This window comes from Canariomyces notabilis (assembly GCF_033297395.1).
Source record: "Canariomyces notabilis strain CBS 508.74 unplaced genomic scaffold N656scaffold_1, whole genome shotgun sequence".
Classification (NCBI taxonomy): Eukaryota; Fungi; Ascomycota; class Sordariomycetes; order Sordariales; family Chaetomiaceae; genus Canariomyces; species Canariomyces notabilis.
This window is the reverse complement of record NW_027041823.1, coordinates 2,427,178-2,439,955: the sequence shown is the minus strand read 5'-3', so window position 1 is coordinate 2,439,955 and position 12,778 is coordinate 2,427,178. Positions and strand designations below refer to the sequence as shown.

General features: G+C 57.4%; 6 protein-coding genes across 6 annotated transcripts; 2 read left to right on the top strand and 4 right to left on the bottom strand.

The window, feature by feature from the left end:
* Window positions 1-579: 579 nt before the first annotated feature.
* On the bottom strand, window positions 580-989 carry N656DRAFT_59748 (uncharacterized protein). The gene has a single exon (XM_064810237.1). It carries the CDS (start codon window positions 888-890, stop codon window positions 648-650), a length of 243 nt encoding a protein of 80 aa, XP_064675336.1. The 5' UTR covers window positions 891-989; the 3' UTR covers window positions 580-647.
* A 100-nt stretch (window positions 990-1,089) lies between these two features.
* Window positions 1,090-3,163, top strand: N656DRAFT_804758 (uroporphyrin-III C-methyltransferase; the record flags this gene model as incomplete). The annotated part of the gene is made up of 2 exons (XM_064818330.1): window positions 1,090-1,686; window positions 1,819-3,163. The coding sequence occupies 2 exons, from the start codon at window positions 1,090-1,092 to the stop codon at window positions 2,953-2,955; spliced, it is 1,734 nt and encodes a 577-aa protein (XP_064675335.1). The 3' UTR covers window positions 2,956-3,163.
* Window positions 3,164-3,243: 80 nt separating this feature from the next.
* Window positions 3,244-4,275, bottom strand: N656DRAFT_794200 (uncharacterized protein; the record flags this gene model as incomplete). The annotated part of the gene is made up of 1 exon (XM_064817248.1): window positions 3,244-4,275. One exon carries the CDS (start codon window positions 4,273-4,275, stop codon window positions 3,244-3,246), a length of 1,032 nt encoding a protein of 343 aa, XP_064675334.1.
* A 692-nt stretch (window positions 4,276-4,967) lies between these two features.
* On the bottom strand, window positions 4,968-7,336 carry N656DRAFT_786407 (uncharacterized protein; the record flags this gene model as incomplete). The annotated part of the gene is made up of 3 exons (XM_064816518.1): window positions 4,968-5,042; window positions 5,104-5,182; window positions 5,241-7,336. 3 exons carry the CDS (start codon window positions 7,334-7,336, stop codon window positions 4,968-4,970), a joined length of 2,250 nt encoding a protein of 749 aa, XP_064675333.1.
* Window positions 7,337-7,643: 307 nt separating this feature from the next.
* N656DRAFT_773966 (uncharacterized protein) lies at window positions 7,644-9,207 on the top strand. Its single transcript, XM_064814171.1, has 2 exons — window positions 7,644-8,406; window positions 8,501-9,207. The coding sequence occupies exons 1-2, from the start codon at window positions 8,121-8,123 to the stop codon at window positions 9,007-9,009; spliced, it is 795 nt and encodes a 264-aa protein (XP_064675332.1). The 5' UTR covers window positions 7,644-8,120; the 3' UTR covers window positions 9,010-9,207.
* Window positions 9,208-9,591: 384 nt separating this feature from the next.
* N656DRAFT_699271 (auxin efflux carrier) lies at window positions 9,592-11,490 on the bottom strand (the record flags this gene model as incomplete). The annotated part of the gene is made up of 3 exons (XM_064810777.1): window positions 9,592-9,655; window positions 9,714-11,136; window positions 11,196-11,490. 3 exons carry the CDS (start codon window positions 11,488-11,490, stop codon window positions 9,592-9,594), a joined length of 1,782 nt encoding a protein of 593 aa, XP_064675331.1.
* Between the last annotated feature and the right edge of the window lie 1,288 nt (window positions 11,491-12,778).

Below are 12,778 nucleotides of genomic sequence, written 5' to 3'. Positions count from 1 at the left end.
TTCAGCTTCTTGCACGAGTCGCGGCGCCGAATTCCTTAAACGGGTTATATACACGACATGCCAGGCAAACACTGCCACAAGACGCGCGATCGAGAAACTGCACATCGATGTCCACCATGGATACCGCCGAAGGGGTTTTAGACCCTAGGAAAGGCGTTGGCGCAACGACTTAGGAGAGGCGCGCGAAGGTAATAGTCGAGGCGACATGGTCATGGAGGCTTGCGTGTTCCGTTGTAACAATGTTTTGGTCCAACGGCTGCCGGGGATGCGAGTTGTTGCCGCCAGCTCAAGCTTTATTATTTTTCTGTCATCGGTTTGCAATGAAGCTGCGAGGAATTAGGAATTGCGAGCGAGATGAGAGCCGTCTCACAAGACTCCCATGCCAGTTATGTTATGTGACAGTAGCACCAGCTGATCAAGATCCATCATGTTGTGTTTCCCCCGGGTCTTCGGCAGATCTTCTGATAAGACAATCCGGGATCAGCAAGGCCAGGCATCTCCGGTGCAGCTAGCGTTCCCCGCGGAGTCGACTGGTTTAGGAGGTGAGGGAGGTTCCAGCCCCTAGGGGATCAGGGAAGGGTGGCGACTGGCGCTGCGATAAGCCTGATAAAGGCTTTTCCGGGCACATGAAATGGCGTCAGCGGCCGCTAACGGCGCCCAGAAAGATTCTGCGCCCACCAAGGGGATCTCAAGCTGGTGTAAGTCGCAATTCGGGGCCTCTGACTGGCTGGAGATCTTCTTTGTACTAAACACTTAGATAAAAGGATTGAAACATCCCCACGGCATCCCATGGACGGTACCTGACGAAGAGTTGTGCTAGCAGCGGAGATGTGGATATCAAGGAATACCGCTGCCGCTCTTATTAAAGGGAAGTTTCGGATCGAGGGCATCTTCCCGTATGTAATTGGAGATGATAAATCTTATGAGTCTGCCACCCCTATCCGTGTCACATCTTCTCTTTTCTTCTGTCATATCGCTCATCGTGGCCTCACATCAGTCATACTACTAATCAGTGGCCACCCTCAGGCAAGTTAACACACCGGATTCCAGAGGAGGAAACATTTCCCTTCCTCGAATTGCCAAACCGCCATGGCAACAACATCTCCACCAACCCCCACACCGAAACACCAAACCTCCCTCCTCACAGCCCAGCACTGCGCAGGCCACGTCCACCTCATCGTAGGCGCCAACCCGCTCGCCGCAAGCCGCGCCGCCTCGTCTCTCGCGGCGGGCGCAAAGCCCATCCTCATCGCCCCTACTTGGTCGTCCCCAGATGAGCTCCACTACTCCCTCACGGCGCTCATCGCCTCCAACCAGCTCACCCACCTGGCCCGCGCCCTGCGCAGGGAGGATCTGTTCACTCTTGGCCGGGAAGAGGTAGATGGCGTTGTTGACGCCGTCTTTGTCACGTCCCCTGCCGCCGCCGCCGGTTTCGCCGACGGTGGTGGTGTTGAGGCCATCTCGGCCCTGTGCAGGCGCCACCGCATCCCCGTCAACGTCGTCGACAGCCCCGCGCTGTGCTCCTTTAGTCTCCTGAGTGTGCACATCGACGGCCCGCTGCAAATTGGTGTTACTACTAATGGCAGGGGCTGTAAGCTGGCTGGGCGTATCCGGAGGGAGGTTGCGGCGGGCTTGCCGGCTGGTTTGGGCGCTGCGTGTGACAGGCTTGGGAACCTGCGGAAGAGGGTCATTGAGGAAGGGAGGAAAGGGGTGGTTGGGGTGTCCGGTGGTGTGGAGGGTGAGGGTGAGGGTGAGCATGGGAAGTGGGCGGCGGCGGCGGCGGAGGGTGAGGAGGAGGGGGTGGATGACTCGGTGGAGCAGACGGCAGGGTTGAATAGGCTTGTTCTGGAGGGCGATGCCGAGGCGGCCAAGACCAGGCGAATGAGGTGGCTTGCGCAGGTATGCGAGTACTGGCCTCTGAAGAGGTTGGCGGCGATTACGGATGCGGATGTGGAAGCAATTCTGGGGTCCGGGGTGCCTGCGGCGCTGAGGAACGGGGGTAACCCAGCGAGTCATGGGCAAGTCGGCCGTGTTATTCTTGCCGGAAGCGGCCCCGGCCATCCCGACCTGCTCACGCGAGCTACCTACAAGGCGATTCAGTCAGCCGATATTATCCTAGCCGACAAGCTCGTCCCCGCGGGCGTGCTCGACCTCATCCCGCGGCGCACGCCGGTCTCCATCGCGCGCAAATTCCCAGGTAACGCGGACCGCGCGCAGGAGGAGCTCCTCGAGCAGGCGCTGGACGGGGTACGCACAGGCAAGACGGTTCTCCGACTCAAACAGGGCGATCCTTTCATTTACGGGCGAGGCGGCGAGGAGGTCGCATTCTTCAGGGAGCGAGGTCTGGGCGACCGCGTGGTGGTCCTCCCCGGCATCACGAGCAGCCTGAGCGCACCGCTGTTTGCGGGCATCCCGCCCACGCAGCGGGACGTGGCCGACCAAGTGTTAGTCTGCACGGGTACGGGCAAGAAAGGGAAGGCGCCGCAGCCTCCTGAGTACGTCGAGTCGAGGACAGTGGTGTTTCTGATGGCCCTACATCGGATTGAGGGGCTAGTGGCTGAGCTGACCAAGTATACCGACGAGGAGGAACAACGAGCCGAAGAGGAGCGGAGCCAGACAGCAGGAGAAGGGCAGGAGGGTCAGATCGTAACACAGCAAGAGCAGTCAAAAAGGAGGACCCTCTGGCCGCTCAACACCCCCTGTGCTGTCATTGAGCGAGCAAGCTGCCCAGATCAGCGCGTCATCAGGACGACGCTGAGGTTTGTCGCGGAGGCGATTGAGCAGGAGGGTAGCAGGCCCCCGGGATTGCTCGTCGTCGGCCGTTCGTGTGAGGCGCTGTACACGCCGGAAAAGGGCCGCTCTTGGGTCGTTGAGGATGGATTCAAGGGGTTAGATCTAGACATAGAGGGCGATTTCTGGACAGGTGGTGCTGTTGGGGTTGCGGGTATGGCATAGGGGGCGGTCTGGCCCCGGGATTGCATAGCATATGAAGCATTTTGTACGGCGCATAGGGTGGGTTTGACAGAATAACTATCATACATCTTCCGCAAAGAGTTTGAAAGGCCTATGCTTGATATCTTCATCGAAAGGCGCTGTTGCAATACTTATCAGTCCTTTCTTTCTATCCCTCGAATCTAGATTATGAACAAAACAAACGCTATGGATGCCTCACGGTTACACCTATGCTACAAACGCTCTCTCATCTAAAACCTCGAATCAAACCCAAAGCACTTACTTACTTGCTCAAAACTTGATATGACTCTCCTGCGCTTCACCGCCCCAGCTAACCAGGCTCTTCTTCTTCTTCCCCTGACCGCCAACAAACAGCGCCTCGGCCGTCGCCGTCACGGTGCCCGTAGCCGCGTCTTCAACCGTCGCATCAACAAAGCACTTGTAATGCCTCTTACCCCTCTCGCTCTCAAGCAGGTCCTCCTCTGCGCGCGGCCGCACACGCACCACGTAGAAGCCATTCGCCAGCGTCACGCGCTTGTACTCAAGCGTCAAACTCGCCGTCACGCCTGGTTTACCGCCCCACTGCTTGAAAGCAGCCCGCCCACAGCTCTCGTCCAAGATAGTGGCCAGGCAACCCCCGTGCACCACACCGGGCCAGCCCGTGGTGGCCCCCCCAAAGTAGACGACGCTGACGAACTCGCCGCTGGCCGGGTGGTAAAAGATGCGCTGGTACCCGCCCACGCCGCGGGACCCGGCCAGCGCCCCCGCCGTGATGTGCTGCGCGCGCTGCTCGGGCGAGAAGGACTCGTACGCGTCCCAGGATTGCCAGGCGGGGTCGGCGCTCAGCTGCTGCACGAGCGGCAGCTTGGCGGCCTGCTCGCGCAGGACTTGTTTGGTGTATTCATCTTCGGCGGTGCCGGGTTCTGGGGGGTTGGGCGGGGAGAGGAGGAGCCGCAGAGATGAGCCGGCGGCTGAACCGATGAAGATGAAGACGGCTGCGAAGATGATGCGGGGCGCGAGGCGCTTCTTTGGGGGCTTGGAGGACTCGGCTGCCTGGGTGCTGCCAGACGGGGGCGCGGGTGTTGCTTGGACGGGTTCAGTGGTCTCTGGTACGGGAGCCGGCGGCTCGGGAGGAGGTGGTGCCTGTCTCCGCTCTTGCCGACGGGAGGGAGATGTTGCGAAGGACTGGATCTGGAATCGGTGGAATTGAGCAGCCACAAGCGATGGGTTTGTCGGAGGCCGCCGGGCAGAAATGCTCCATCCGGGAGCGGTGCCACGAGCTACCCTGAGAATGTGGCGGCCGTGTTGTATCCTAGGGTTCATGACTGCTCTTGTGTTGCCGGTTGAAAACGGAGGTGTGAAAACTGGGGCAGGGACGGAAACAACGGCACCGATCGCTGATTCCGGGCGGGTGGATGGGCGAGGTGCGCGGCCGCTCTGATTGGTCGATCTCGATCGTAACCCCTGCGCGGGGCCTTGGCAGAGCCTTGACGACGCTCTACCATGGTCAGGGGAAGGACGGCCTGTACGGATTCACCCCACCTCCCAAGCATCAACTAAACACACAAACCCAACTCCCGTCTGTCACCAGAGGCAACATGGGACCAGATGGGAGCAGAGCTTGTCTGAGTAAGGAATTCGCAGCCATATGTTATTTGCGGAGAAAGCGTTGGCGACAAGTCCGTTGGAAATTGGCGATTCTTCATTTACATAAATAGCACCGATCCTCGATTGCTGTGTCGGTTTGGTCTACCGCATCATCATGATCTGATGTGGACTCACGAAGCACGCTCACCTGATCCGCCCGATCTGATAAAGGTCGGTCCCCAGTCTCGCTGATATCGCTGAATGCAATGCTGAGCGATCTTCTTGGATGCTATGTGTATTGTACTTAGACCCTGCTCATCGTGTACATTCAATGCCTTAGCCCAAACGCCATTGCTAGGAATCAAACCGTGCACCCAAACATCGCATCCGCTCCCCTCAACCCAAAGGACATAGTATAGGTACAGCAATCATGAATCGTTCGCTTGAGCCCCCTGTTCTGCCTCTTCGAACTGAACCAACACAGTCCCGGCCTTGCAAATATCCTATAATCCAAGTCAGCACAATGGGCGATTACTCGAGATTTAAATTTAGCAGAGTACTTACCCCTTCTTTGTGTGCCAGTTTCTTGACAACCCCCTTTTGCGGTGATCGAATAACCGTCTCCATCTTCATGGACTCGATGCTACCCGCGGAACACAAGGTTAGAGACTTTATACGGGAAGCAGCGCGGGGCGACTTACACAACAAGCGGTGCGCCTTTCTCCACCTCCTGTCCCTCTGCCACCATATTTCTCAATATCTTGCATGGCATCGGCGCCACCACACTACCCGCCGCTTCCCTCAACCCGAGCGCTTTGTCAAACCAAGTGGGCGATACCAGCCTCAGCTCAGCCTTCTCGCCCAGCTGGAAGATGGTCAGCCTTTCGGGAGCGGCCGGGTCCTGCACAAGGGTGGACTCGACACGGGCGAGAGGGAAAAAGGTTGTTAATTTTGTTTTGGTGGCAGTCGTGAGCGCAGGCTCGGACACGAGGTTCTCATACACCGTCGGCGTCTCGGAGCCGGCAGCAGCGCTCCCACTACTCCGCGAGATCGACACAGTGTAGAGTGCGTTCCCATGTTGGGATACCTCGGCTTGCACAACCTCACCCTCGCCTTCCTCAGCGACGGCATCATCGCTCCGCTGGACGCGAAAGGCGAACTTCCTCTTGCTAAGCTCACCAACCTCGCCAAAACCCAAAGGCCAGCCATGCGGTGGACCGGATTTGATCTGTGAGCTAAGCAGTCCCAGAGCGGCCTGCGCAAACACCTCGTCGGGTGTATGCCTCGGCTGGAAGAGCTCGTCCTTCCACTGCTCAATAAATCCTGTCTCGACATCTCCATCGATGAAGGCCTTGTTGCGGCACACCCGCTTGAGAAACTCGATATTTGTGCTAAGCCCAACAACCTCATACTCGCGAAGCGCGAGCTCCAGCTTGCGAATGGCCGTCTCCCGGTCCCGACCGCGGACAATCAGCTTGGCAATCATGCCATCGTACGCCTCGGAAACAGTATCGCCCTCAACGAACCCAGCATCAATCCGGACGTCGTCATTTGTCCGAGGCGTGACGAGGTGCACCAGCTTGCCCGAATCCGGGAAGAAGCCCTTGTCTGGGTTCTCAGCATAGATACGGGCCTCGATGGCGGCACCTCGCTCGTGGATGCGAGCCTCAATCTCGTCCTGCGTCAGTGGCAGCCGTTCACCCGCGGCGATACGGAACTGCCACTCGACGAGATCGGTGCCCGTTACCATTTCGCTGACTGGGTGCTCGACCTGCAGGCGTGTGTTCATTTCCATGAAATAAAACTCGCCCGTGTCCTTGTCAAAGATAAACTCGACCGTGCCAGCGCCAACATAACCCACCGCAAGCGCGGCCGTACGCGCCTTGTCCCAGAGATCATGGCGTATAGCATCGTCGAGCAACGGGGCCGGACTCTCCTCGAGAATCTTCTGGTGGCGGCGCTGAACACTGCAGTCCCGCTCGCCCAGAGCAACGCAGTTCCCGTACTTGTCCGCAAACACCTGAACCTCAACGTGGCGGGGGCGCACAATGTATTTCTCGACCAGCATCACCTCGCCGCCATCGCCGAAACTCGCCCTTGCCTCGGCGCGAGCGCTCTGCAACTGCGCCTCAAACTCTTCGTCGGACCGCACGATGCGCATACCCTTCCCACCGCCACCTTTGACGCTCTTGAGCAGCACGGGGTAGCGGATCTCCCTCGCGTGCGCGCGCAGCTGGTCGGGCGTCTGCTCCGGCCCGTGGTACCCGGGGACGCACGGCACACCCGCGGCCGTCATGATCTCCTTGCTGCGGGCCTTGTCGCCCATGTCAGCCATTGCGCAAGAAGGGGGGCCGATGAATACAATCCCCGCATCCTCGCACGCCTGCGCAAAGGCCGGGTTTTCGCTCAGAAAGCCGTAGCCCGGATGCAGCGCCTGGATGCCGTGCTGCTTGGCGAGCGCCACGATCCGTGGCCCGTCGAGATACCCTGACGCGGCAGCGCCCAAGGCGAGAGAGTGGGGAGAGCACTTTGCGTGTTGCGAGGCGGCGTCGACGCCAGTGTAGAGCGTGGTGGTGCGGATGCCCATCGCCGCGGCGGTCCGGGCGATGCGCAGAGCGATCTCGCCGCGGTTGGCAATCAGGAGGGACCTAATTGGGTTGATTTGGGTCTGGTTCGCGGTGCTTGAGTAGGCGACATGCTCTGCGGTGGTCGAGTGCGGTGGCTGGAGTCGGCGGGCGGGCGACGCGGAGCCGAGAGGCGCCCGAAGACGCTGCGAGGTTCGTTTGAGGGACCGCATTGTGGAATTGCCTATGAACTGTGATATTTGGCACCTGCTATTGTTCTGTGGGATGCTAAACCAGAAAATACAGGTTTAACCGTCCCATTGACGTGCTGCTGGGCTGGAAGATCAGTAGAGAAAGCGAAGGAAACGGAGACATTCCAGCTTGACCTGGGAGTGTTGATTCAATATGAGAACTTGCAGGTTGTCCCGAGTATGATGGCCGAGACCGATAGTAGCCGTCGGCCCCTGTAACTTTAAGCCGACAAGGCGATCCAACCTCAGCTGTTACTGGCCCCGTGACCTTTCCAAACACTCTTTTGACAGTGAATCCTGACGTCCTCGTTCAGGAGAGATAGAATATCCAATTCATCGTGTACCTTACAATATAAAACGTCAATTCTCTGTACCGTTGTTATCTTTATTTGATTTTGAGATGGGGGGAAGGGTCCGCACGCCGCCCACGGCGCACAACGTCATTGCTGGAGCAAGAACAAGCCTACAAGGGGTCGGTGACTGCCCCCGCATCAGCCAAGATCCCCACCAACGGGTACCTCCGTACCCCTTGCTCGATCTTCCCATCACCCCACATGCCGACAAGACGCTGTCGATACCCGCGAAGAATTGGCATCTTGGAATACTTTCAACACTTCAAGGACATCAGGTCACCCGGGGACATAACTGACATTTGCTCGCAAAGAGACACAACCCGTTTCGAGGATCGAAAGAACCAACGCCCATATCCCCTTGTAAACTCGGACCTTTCACATCTCCATCAACGCCTCCAAAAACGATAAATACTATGGAGCAGCGAATACCCCTGAGCCATGAGGCCTCGGCCGGCGACACAAACATGCGTGTGACGACCTCATTGCCGCACGAGGTCGTCCAGTGCCTCGAGAACGCCCGCTTCCTCCACTTGGCCACCTGCTCCGACAACATCCCGCACGTATCACTCATGAACTACACCTACCTCCCCTCCTCGCCGTTTTCCTCCTCCCCCGTCATCGTCATGACAACAAACCCAGCCAGCAAGAAAATGACCAACCTAATCACAAACCCAAACGTGTCACTCTTGGTCCACGATTGTACGCCAGTTCCCCTACCCTTCCTTTCCCCAATCCTCCCTTGTTCTCCATCCTAGCGATTCAGCCCCGCTAACATATACTTTTCCCTGAAAAGGGGTATCCCACCGGCCCACACCGACCTCCCAAGCAAGACGCCTGTCGGGCGGTTCGTCAGGGGGTAGCACCTCGCCCGAGCGTCCTGCGCAGCAGCACCAACACCACCAAATACAACAACATCACCAGCCCTCGTCCCTCGCCGCGCTCCTCTTCAACCTCAACACCAGCGCCGTCTCGTCCATCAGCGCCACCATCAACGGCTGCGCGCGGCTGGTCCCCGCCGGGTCGGACGAGGAGAAATACTACCGCGACGTGCACCTCGAGAACAACACGTTCGATAGCGCCGTGGACCTGCTGGGCTTTGGTCCGCCGAGCGGGGATGCTGCTGCTGACCAAGGGACAAGCCGTTTTGCGGCCGGGGATGAGGAGGTGCGGGTTATTGTGGTGGGCATCAAAGACGTGAGGATCGCCGACTGGAAAGGGGCGGTGAGAGATTGGGTCATCGCGGCACCTGGGCAAGGTGACGGGCAGGAGGCTGGTGAGGTGATGGTGAACGGTGCGCGGTGAGGCGGGGGGTTTGCAGGTGTGTTGTTTTTGGCCCCTTGGGTCCGCAATGATACCAGCAGGAATAGGCTGAATGATGGATGATAGATGGAAAGCCATATTGTAGAGTATCAACACCGGCCCACTGCGCCCGATACGGAATCATGCTCACTCTGGCTGCTTGCCAGTCTTGTAGACACCAATGTCAATATCGTGCACCTTCTGCCCCGCCATCCCCGACTACCTAATGATACAGGCCTATCCATACACATACAAGTAACAATACTGCCGCCCAGGCTGCCCATTCTCGTTTTTACCCTGGGGACTTTTGTCTAATGGTCCCCTAAAATTCCCATCAAGCGTGTTCAGACAGCTCATGTGACTGAAAAGGTCAGCTGGTTTCCCCTTCCTGCGGGGCACTGCAGATTGCAGAAACCCAGGCTAACGTCCACCAAATGAACTTGAAGCCAACCGATGCTATAATTCGAAACCCAAAAGCATAAACGCCGCCAGTGCAAGTGTTGTTGTCGCGATTTGTGCTAAACGAAACGTAATGAAAAGCAGGTCTCAGTCTGCGAAACCAAGAATGCGCCATAAAAGAAGGCTCTACTTCGCCCATTCCACCACTTCCATCGCACACAGGACCAACACCAGAGTCGAGGGGAGGATCCTATCAACGACGATTAGCATTACTTTGTTATCCATACCCGTATGTATAGAGCACTCACCAGATGACATAGCTCTGAAACAGGATCTTGCTCATGACCGTCTCGTACACATTGTTGATCTGGCATATCTGGGCCAGCTGCAGGGCGCTGGGCGCGCCCGTGAGGAGGAAGCAGACGATGACGAAGATGGGGTCGTCCAGGATGCTGACGGGGACATATTTTGCGAACAGCGCCAGGATAGGCGCCATAATGAGGGTGGGCAGAAGCATGCGGCTGATGAGCGATGCCACGAGCAGCTTCTTGCCGATCTCCTTTTCCTCCGGGTCCACCCCTCCGTCGTGCTGCTGCGTGTTGCGCGCAAGGTTGGCGCCCAGCACCACCAGAATGAGGGGCACCGCGACCCCGGCCGTCTGGCTGATGGCGCTGGTCACGCTCGTTCTGATGAACGACTCTTCGCGAAAAAAGAGCTGCTGCAGGTCAGGCACCGAGGCCACGACCACGGCGAACAGCATGGCCCACAGCGGCGGGTTCATGAAGTCCCACAGGAACTTGTACACCTTGCACCAGACGCGATAGATGCCCGTGAGTGCGAGCTGCATCGGCCTTGGAAGACCGTCGTACGCACGGCGGCCGGTGGAGCTAAGCCAGTTGCTGGTCTTGAGCTGAGCCTTCCGTGCGGCACGTCGGAGTCGGACGGGAATGCCTTTGATTCCATCGGGAATTTCCAACTCCTCACTGGCGCGAATGCGTGGAAAAGATAGGATGCCGTCGATAGGCGCGTCGGGATCGTCACGATAATGGTCGTCTAGGCTACCGTTTGCACCACCCAAGTTGTTGGGGTATGTCTTCCCGTCTACCTTCCACGCACCATCATGCTCATCTTCAGAGTCGTGCGGTGATGCCCTCGACGTTCCACCCACGGGAGTCCGACCAGCAGGCTCGTAAAGTTGCGTGTCGTCAGTATGTGTCGGACTGGGCGGGCAGACGTAAGGCTGCTCGTCTCCCTGGTCGATGTCATCGCTCTGGAGCAGACCCTGAGTTTCCCCTTCTCCCCGCGATTCTCCGTGATGGCGGCCCTCCTCAGCCGACGCGTTCGCGTATTCTTCGTACTTCGACTTGGGTGCGAGGAGCACATGGTATCCCCAGCTCCATCTGACCACCTGACCGAGTTGCTGAAAAACCATCAAGTACAAGATACCGCGCGCAGCCACCTCATCGTCTGTATCCCCCGGTATCCTGTCCCAGTGCAGGCCCTTTAGCGTTTGCGACAGCGAGATAACTAAAGAGATCGGCAGCGAGTTGGAGTTGCCAAATACGCCCATGGCCGTCACAAAGTTTGAGGCACGTCGGTTGAATCGGAAACATCGAGCGACGATTCGAGCGACAAGATATGAGACCAACGTTTGTATGACGAAGATGACCGGAATGACGCCGAGCTCGACGAGCTTGTCGGCGTTTAACTGAGATGCGAGTTTGGTAAAAACTGGCCTATTGTCAGCATCGCACCCTTCCCACAAACCCGAGGTTTCCTGCTTCACGTACTCAGGCATGGCGTGAATAGCATAACATTGAGGTTGGCGAGGAATTTCTGCTTGTCGGCATCAAAGTGGCCCAGCCGCGCAATGATGTACCCGGGCAAGCTGACACAGACAACCTCCAATACGGCGCCGAAAACGAGCAGAATCAGGTGGCCGAGCGGAGGATGCGAATCGTGTGGTTGCGTGTTCTTGAATATTACAAAGGGCGAAGGCGCCATCGCCGAGTGGTCCCAGGGCTCGCCGGCGGAGGACATGGTCAACCGCAATGACGTCGGCGCCCGGATACCGAAGAAACCCATCAAGTGTCCGTTGTCTAGCTGGATGTCGTCGTTTTTCTAGTGAGGCTAGGGGGGAGGAGTAGAAGAACGCAAGGAAGCCGAAATTGGCTCCCGGATGGTTATTCTTAGTGCGATGCGATGCGCTGCAATGGTGTAATGCCTGCGGAGATGGCGAGTCTCAGAGTCCGTGTGTCTCGAAGGATGAGATAATGGCCCACTCTTCACGCAAGAGGGCAGGCGAAGGGGACAAAGGAGAGGCGTTGGTGATAGATGCGACAAGTGTTGGCCCGATTGCTGAAGGGCTTACATTGGGTCATGATAAGAAAGCCATGCAGACCGGGGCGGTCAAAGGGCCTCCACGAAGAAACATCTCAATTGTCCTCGTTCGGGACCGGGTGATGCAAGCCAGACAAGAAACAAACTGCCAGTTGGGGGCACATAACAGGAGTGTTAGTGCGGTACGCGGGTAAAAACGCCTCGAAGCCAATGAGAAGCGTAGCTCTCAACCGTTTCTGTCTTGGATTGGCAGATAATGCACACCAGGTGGTTGCTGCTGTAACAAGCCTCCTGGTTGTCATTCTTGGCCGGCGCAACTTTGGGCTTGCGCCAAGGCCGCCGAAAAGAGAGCCAAGACCGCTGCAGATGCCAGGCCACAAATGCCACTTCATAACGCAAGGGACCGGAATGATGACGCTACACTCATTGTCTCTGAATTCACAGCAGGGGCACCTAGAGTGCATCTGACAACGAGGTGGTCTTACAGTGAATATGCCATTGCATTGAAGATTTGATATTATACTGTGGAACGGTATGTGTATTGTTTATCCAGTATGGTTACCAAGCATCTTTGAACCTCAACGTCATCTACATTCTGTAAACTTGGAGGCCGCACTGTCGGATTACCGGTGCTACAGGCAGACACGTCCATGGGTTGTGGCGCAGACGAGGCGCAACAGGCTTGAAAACGTGACTTTGCCTCGACGTGCCGTTGGCTGCAGTCAGCCCGCGCTATCGTGGAGTCTTTGGCGACGCGCCAAACGAGGAGCTCGAGTATTCGAGGTAATTGGTACCTCCGTAACTTTCCAGAGTCCAGAGACTCCAGACAGGGTGTTTCTGCTGATTGATGAAGAGAGACCACATCTCGAGTCTCAAAGCGTCATTGCAGCGCAACTCGGCATTCAAAGTCCTCTTGAGGGCCCATGAAGTTTGAGTACTGTACAGTACAATACAGTAGTAGTGCCAGGCGAATTGGATACCAGTACGTGGAAGTTTCAGGCTTACAAGTCACAACCACAACTCTCCCAACGAA

What these genes read in the sequence shown, in the direction of transcription:
- N656DRAFT_59748 (XM_064810237.1), bottom strand. Translation starts at nt 890, where the DNA reads ATGCCCTCGATCCGAAACTTCCCTTTAATAAGAGCGGCAGCGGTATTC.
- N656DRAFT_773966 (XM_064814171.1), top strand. Translation starts at nt 8,121, where the DNA reads ATGGAGCAGCGAATACCCCTGAGCCATGAGGCCTCGGCCGGCGACACA. An exon ending in GTCACTCTTGGTCCACGATT is followed by an intron (nt 8,407 to 8,500) that starts GTACGCCAGTTC and finishes TTCCCTGAAAAG; the next exon opens with GGGTATCCCACCGGCCCACA.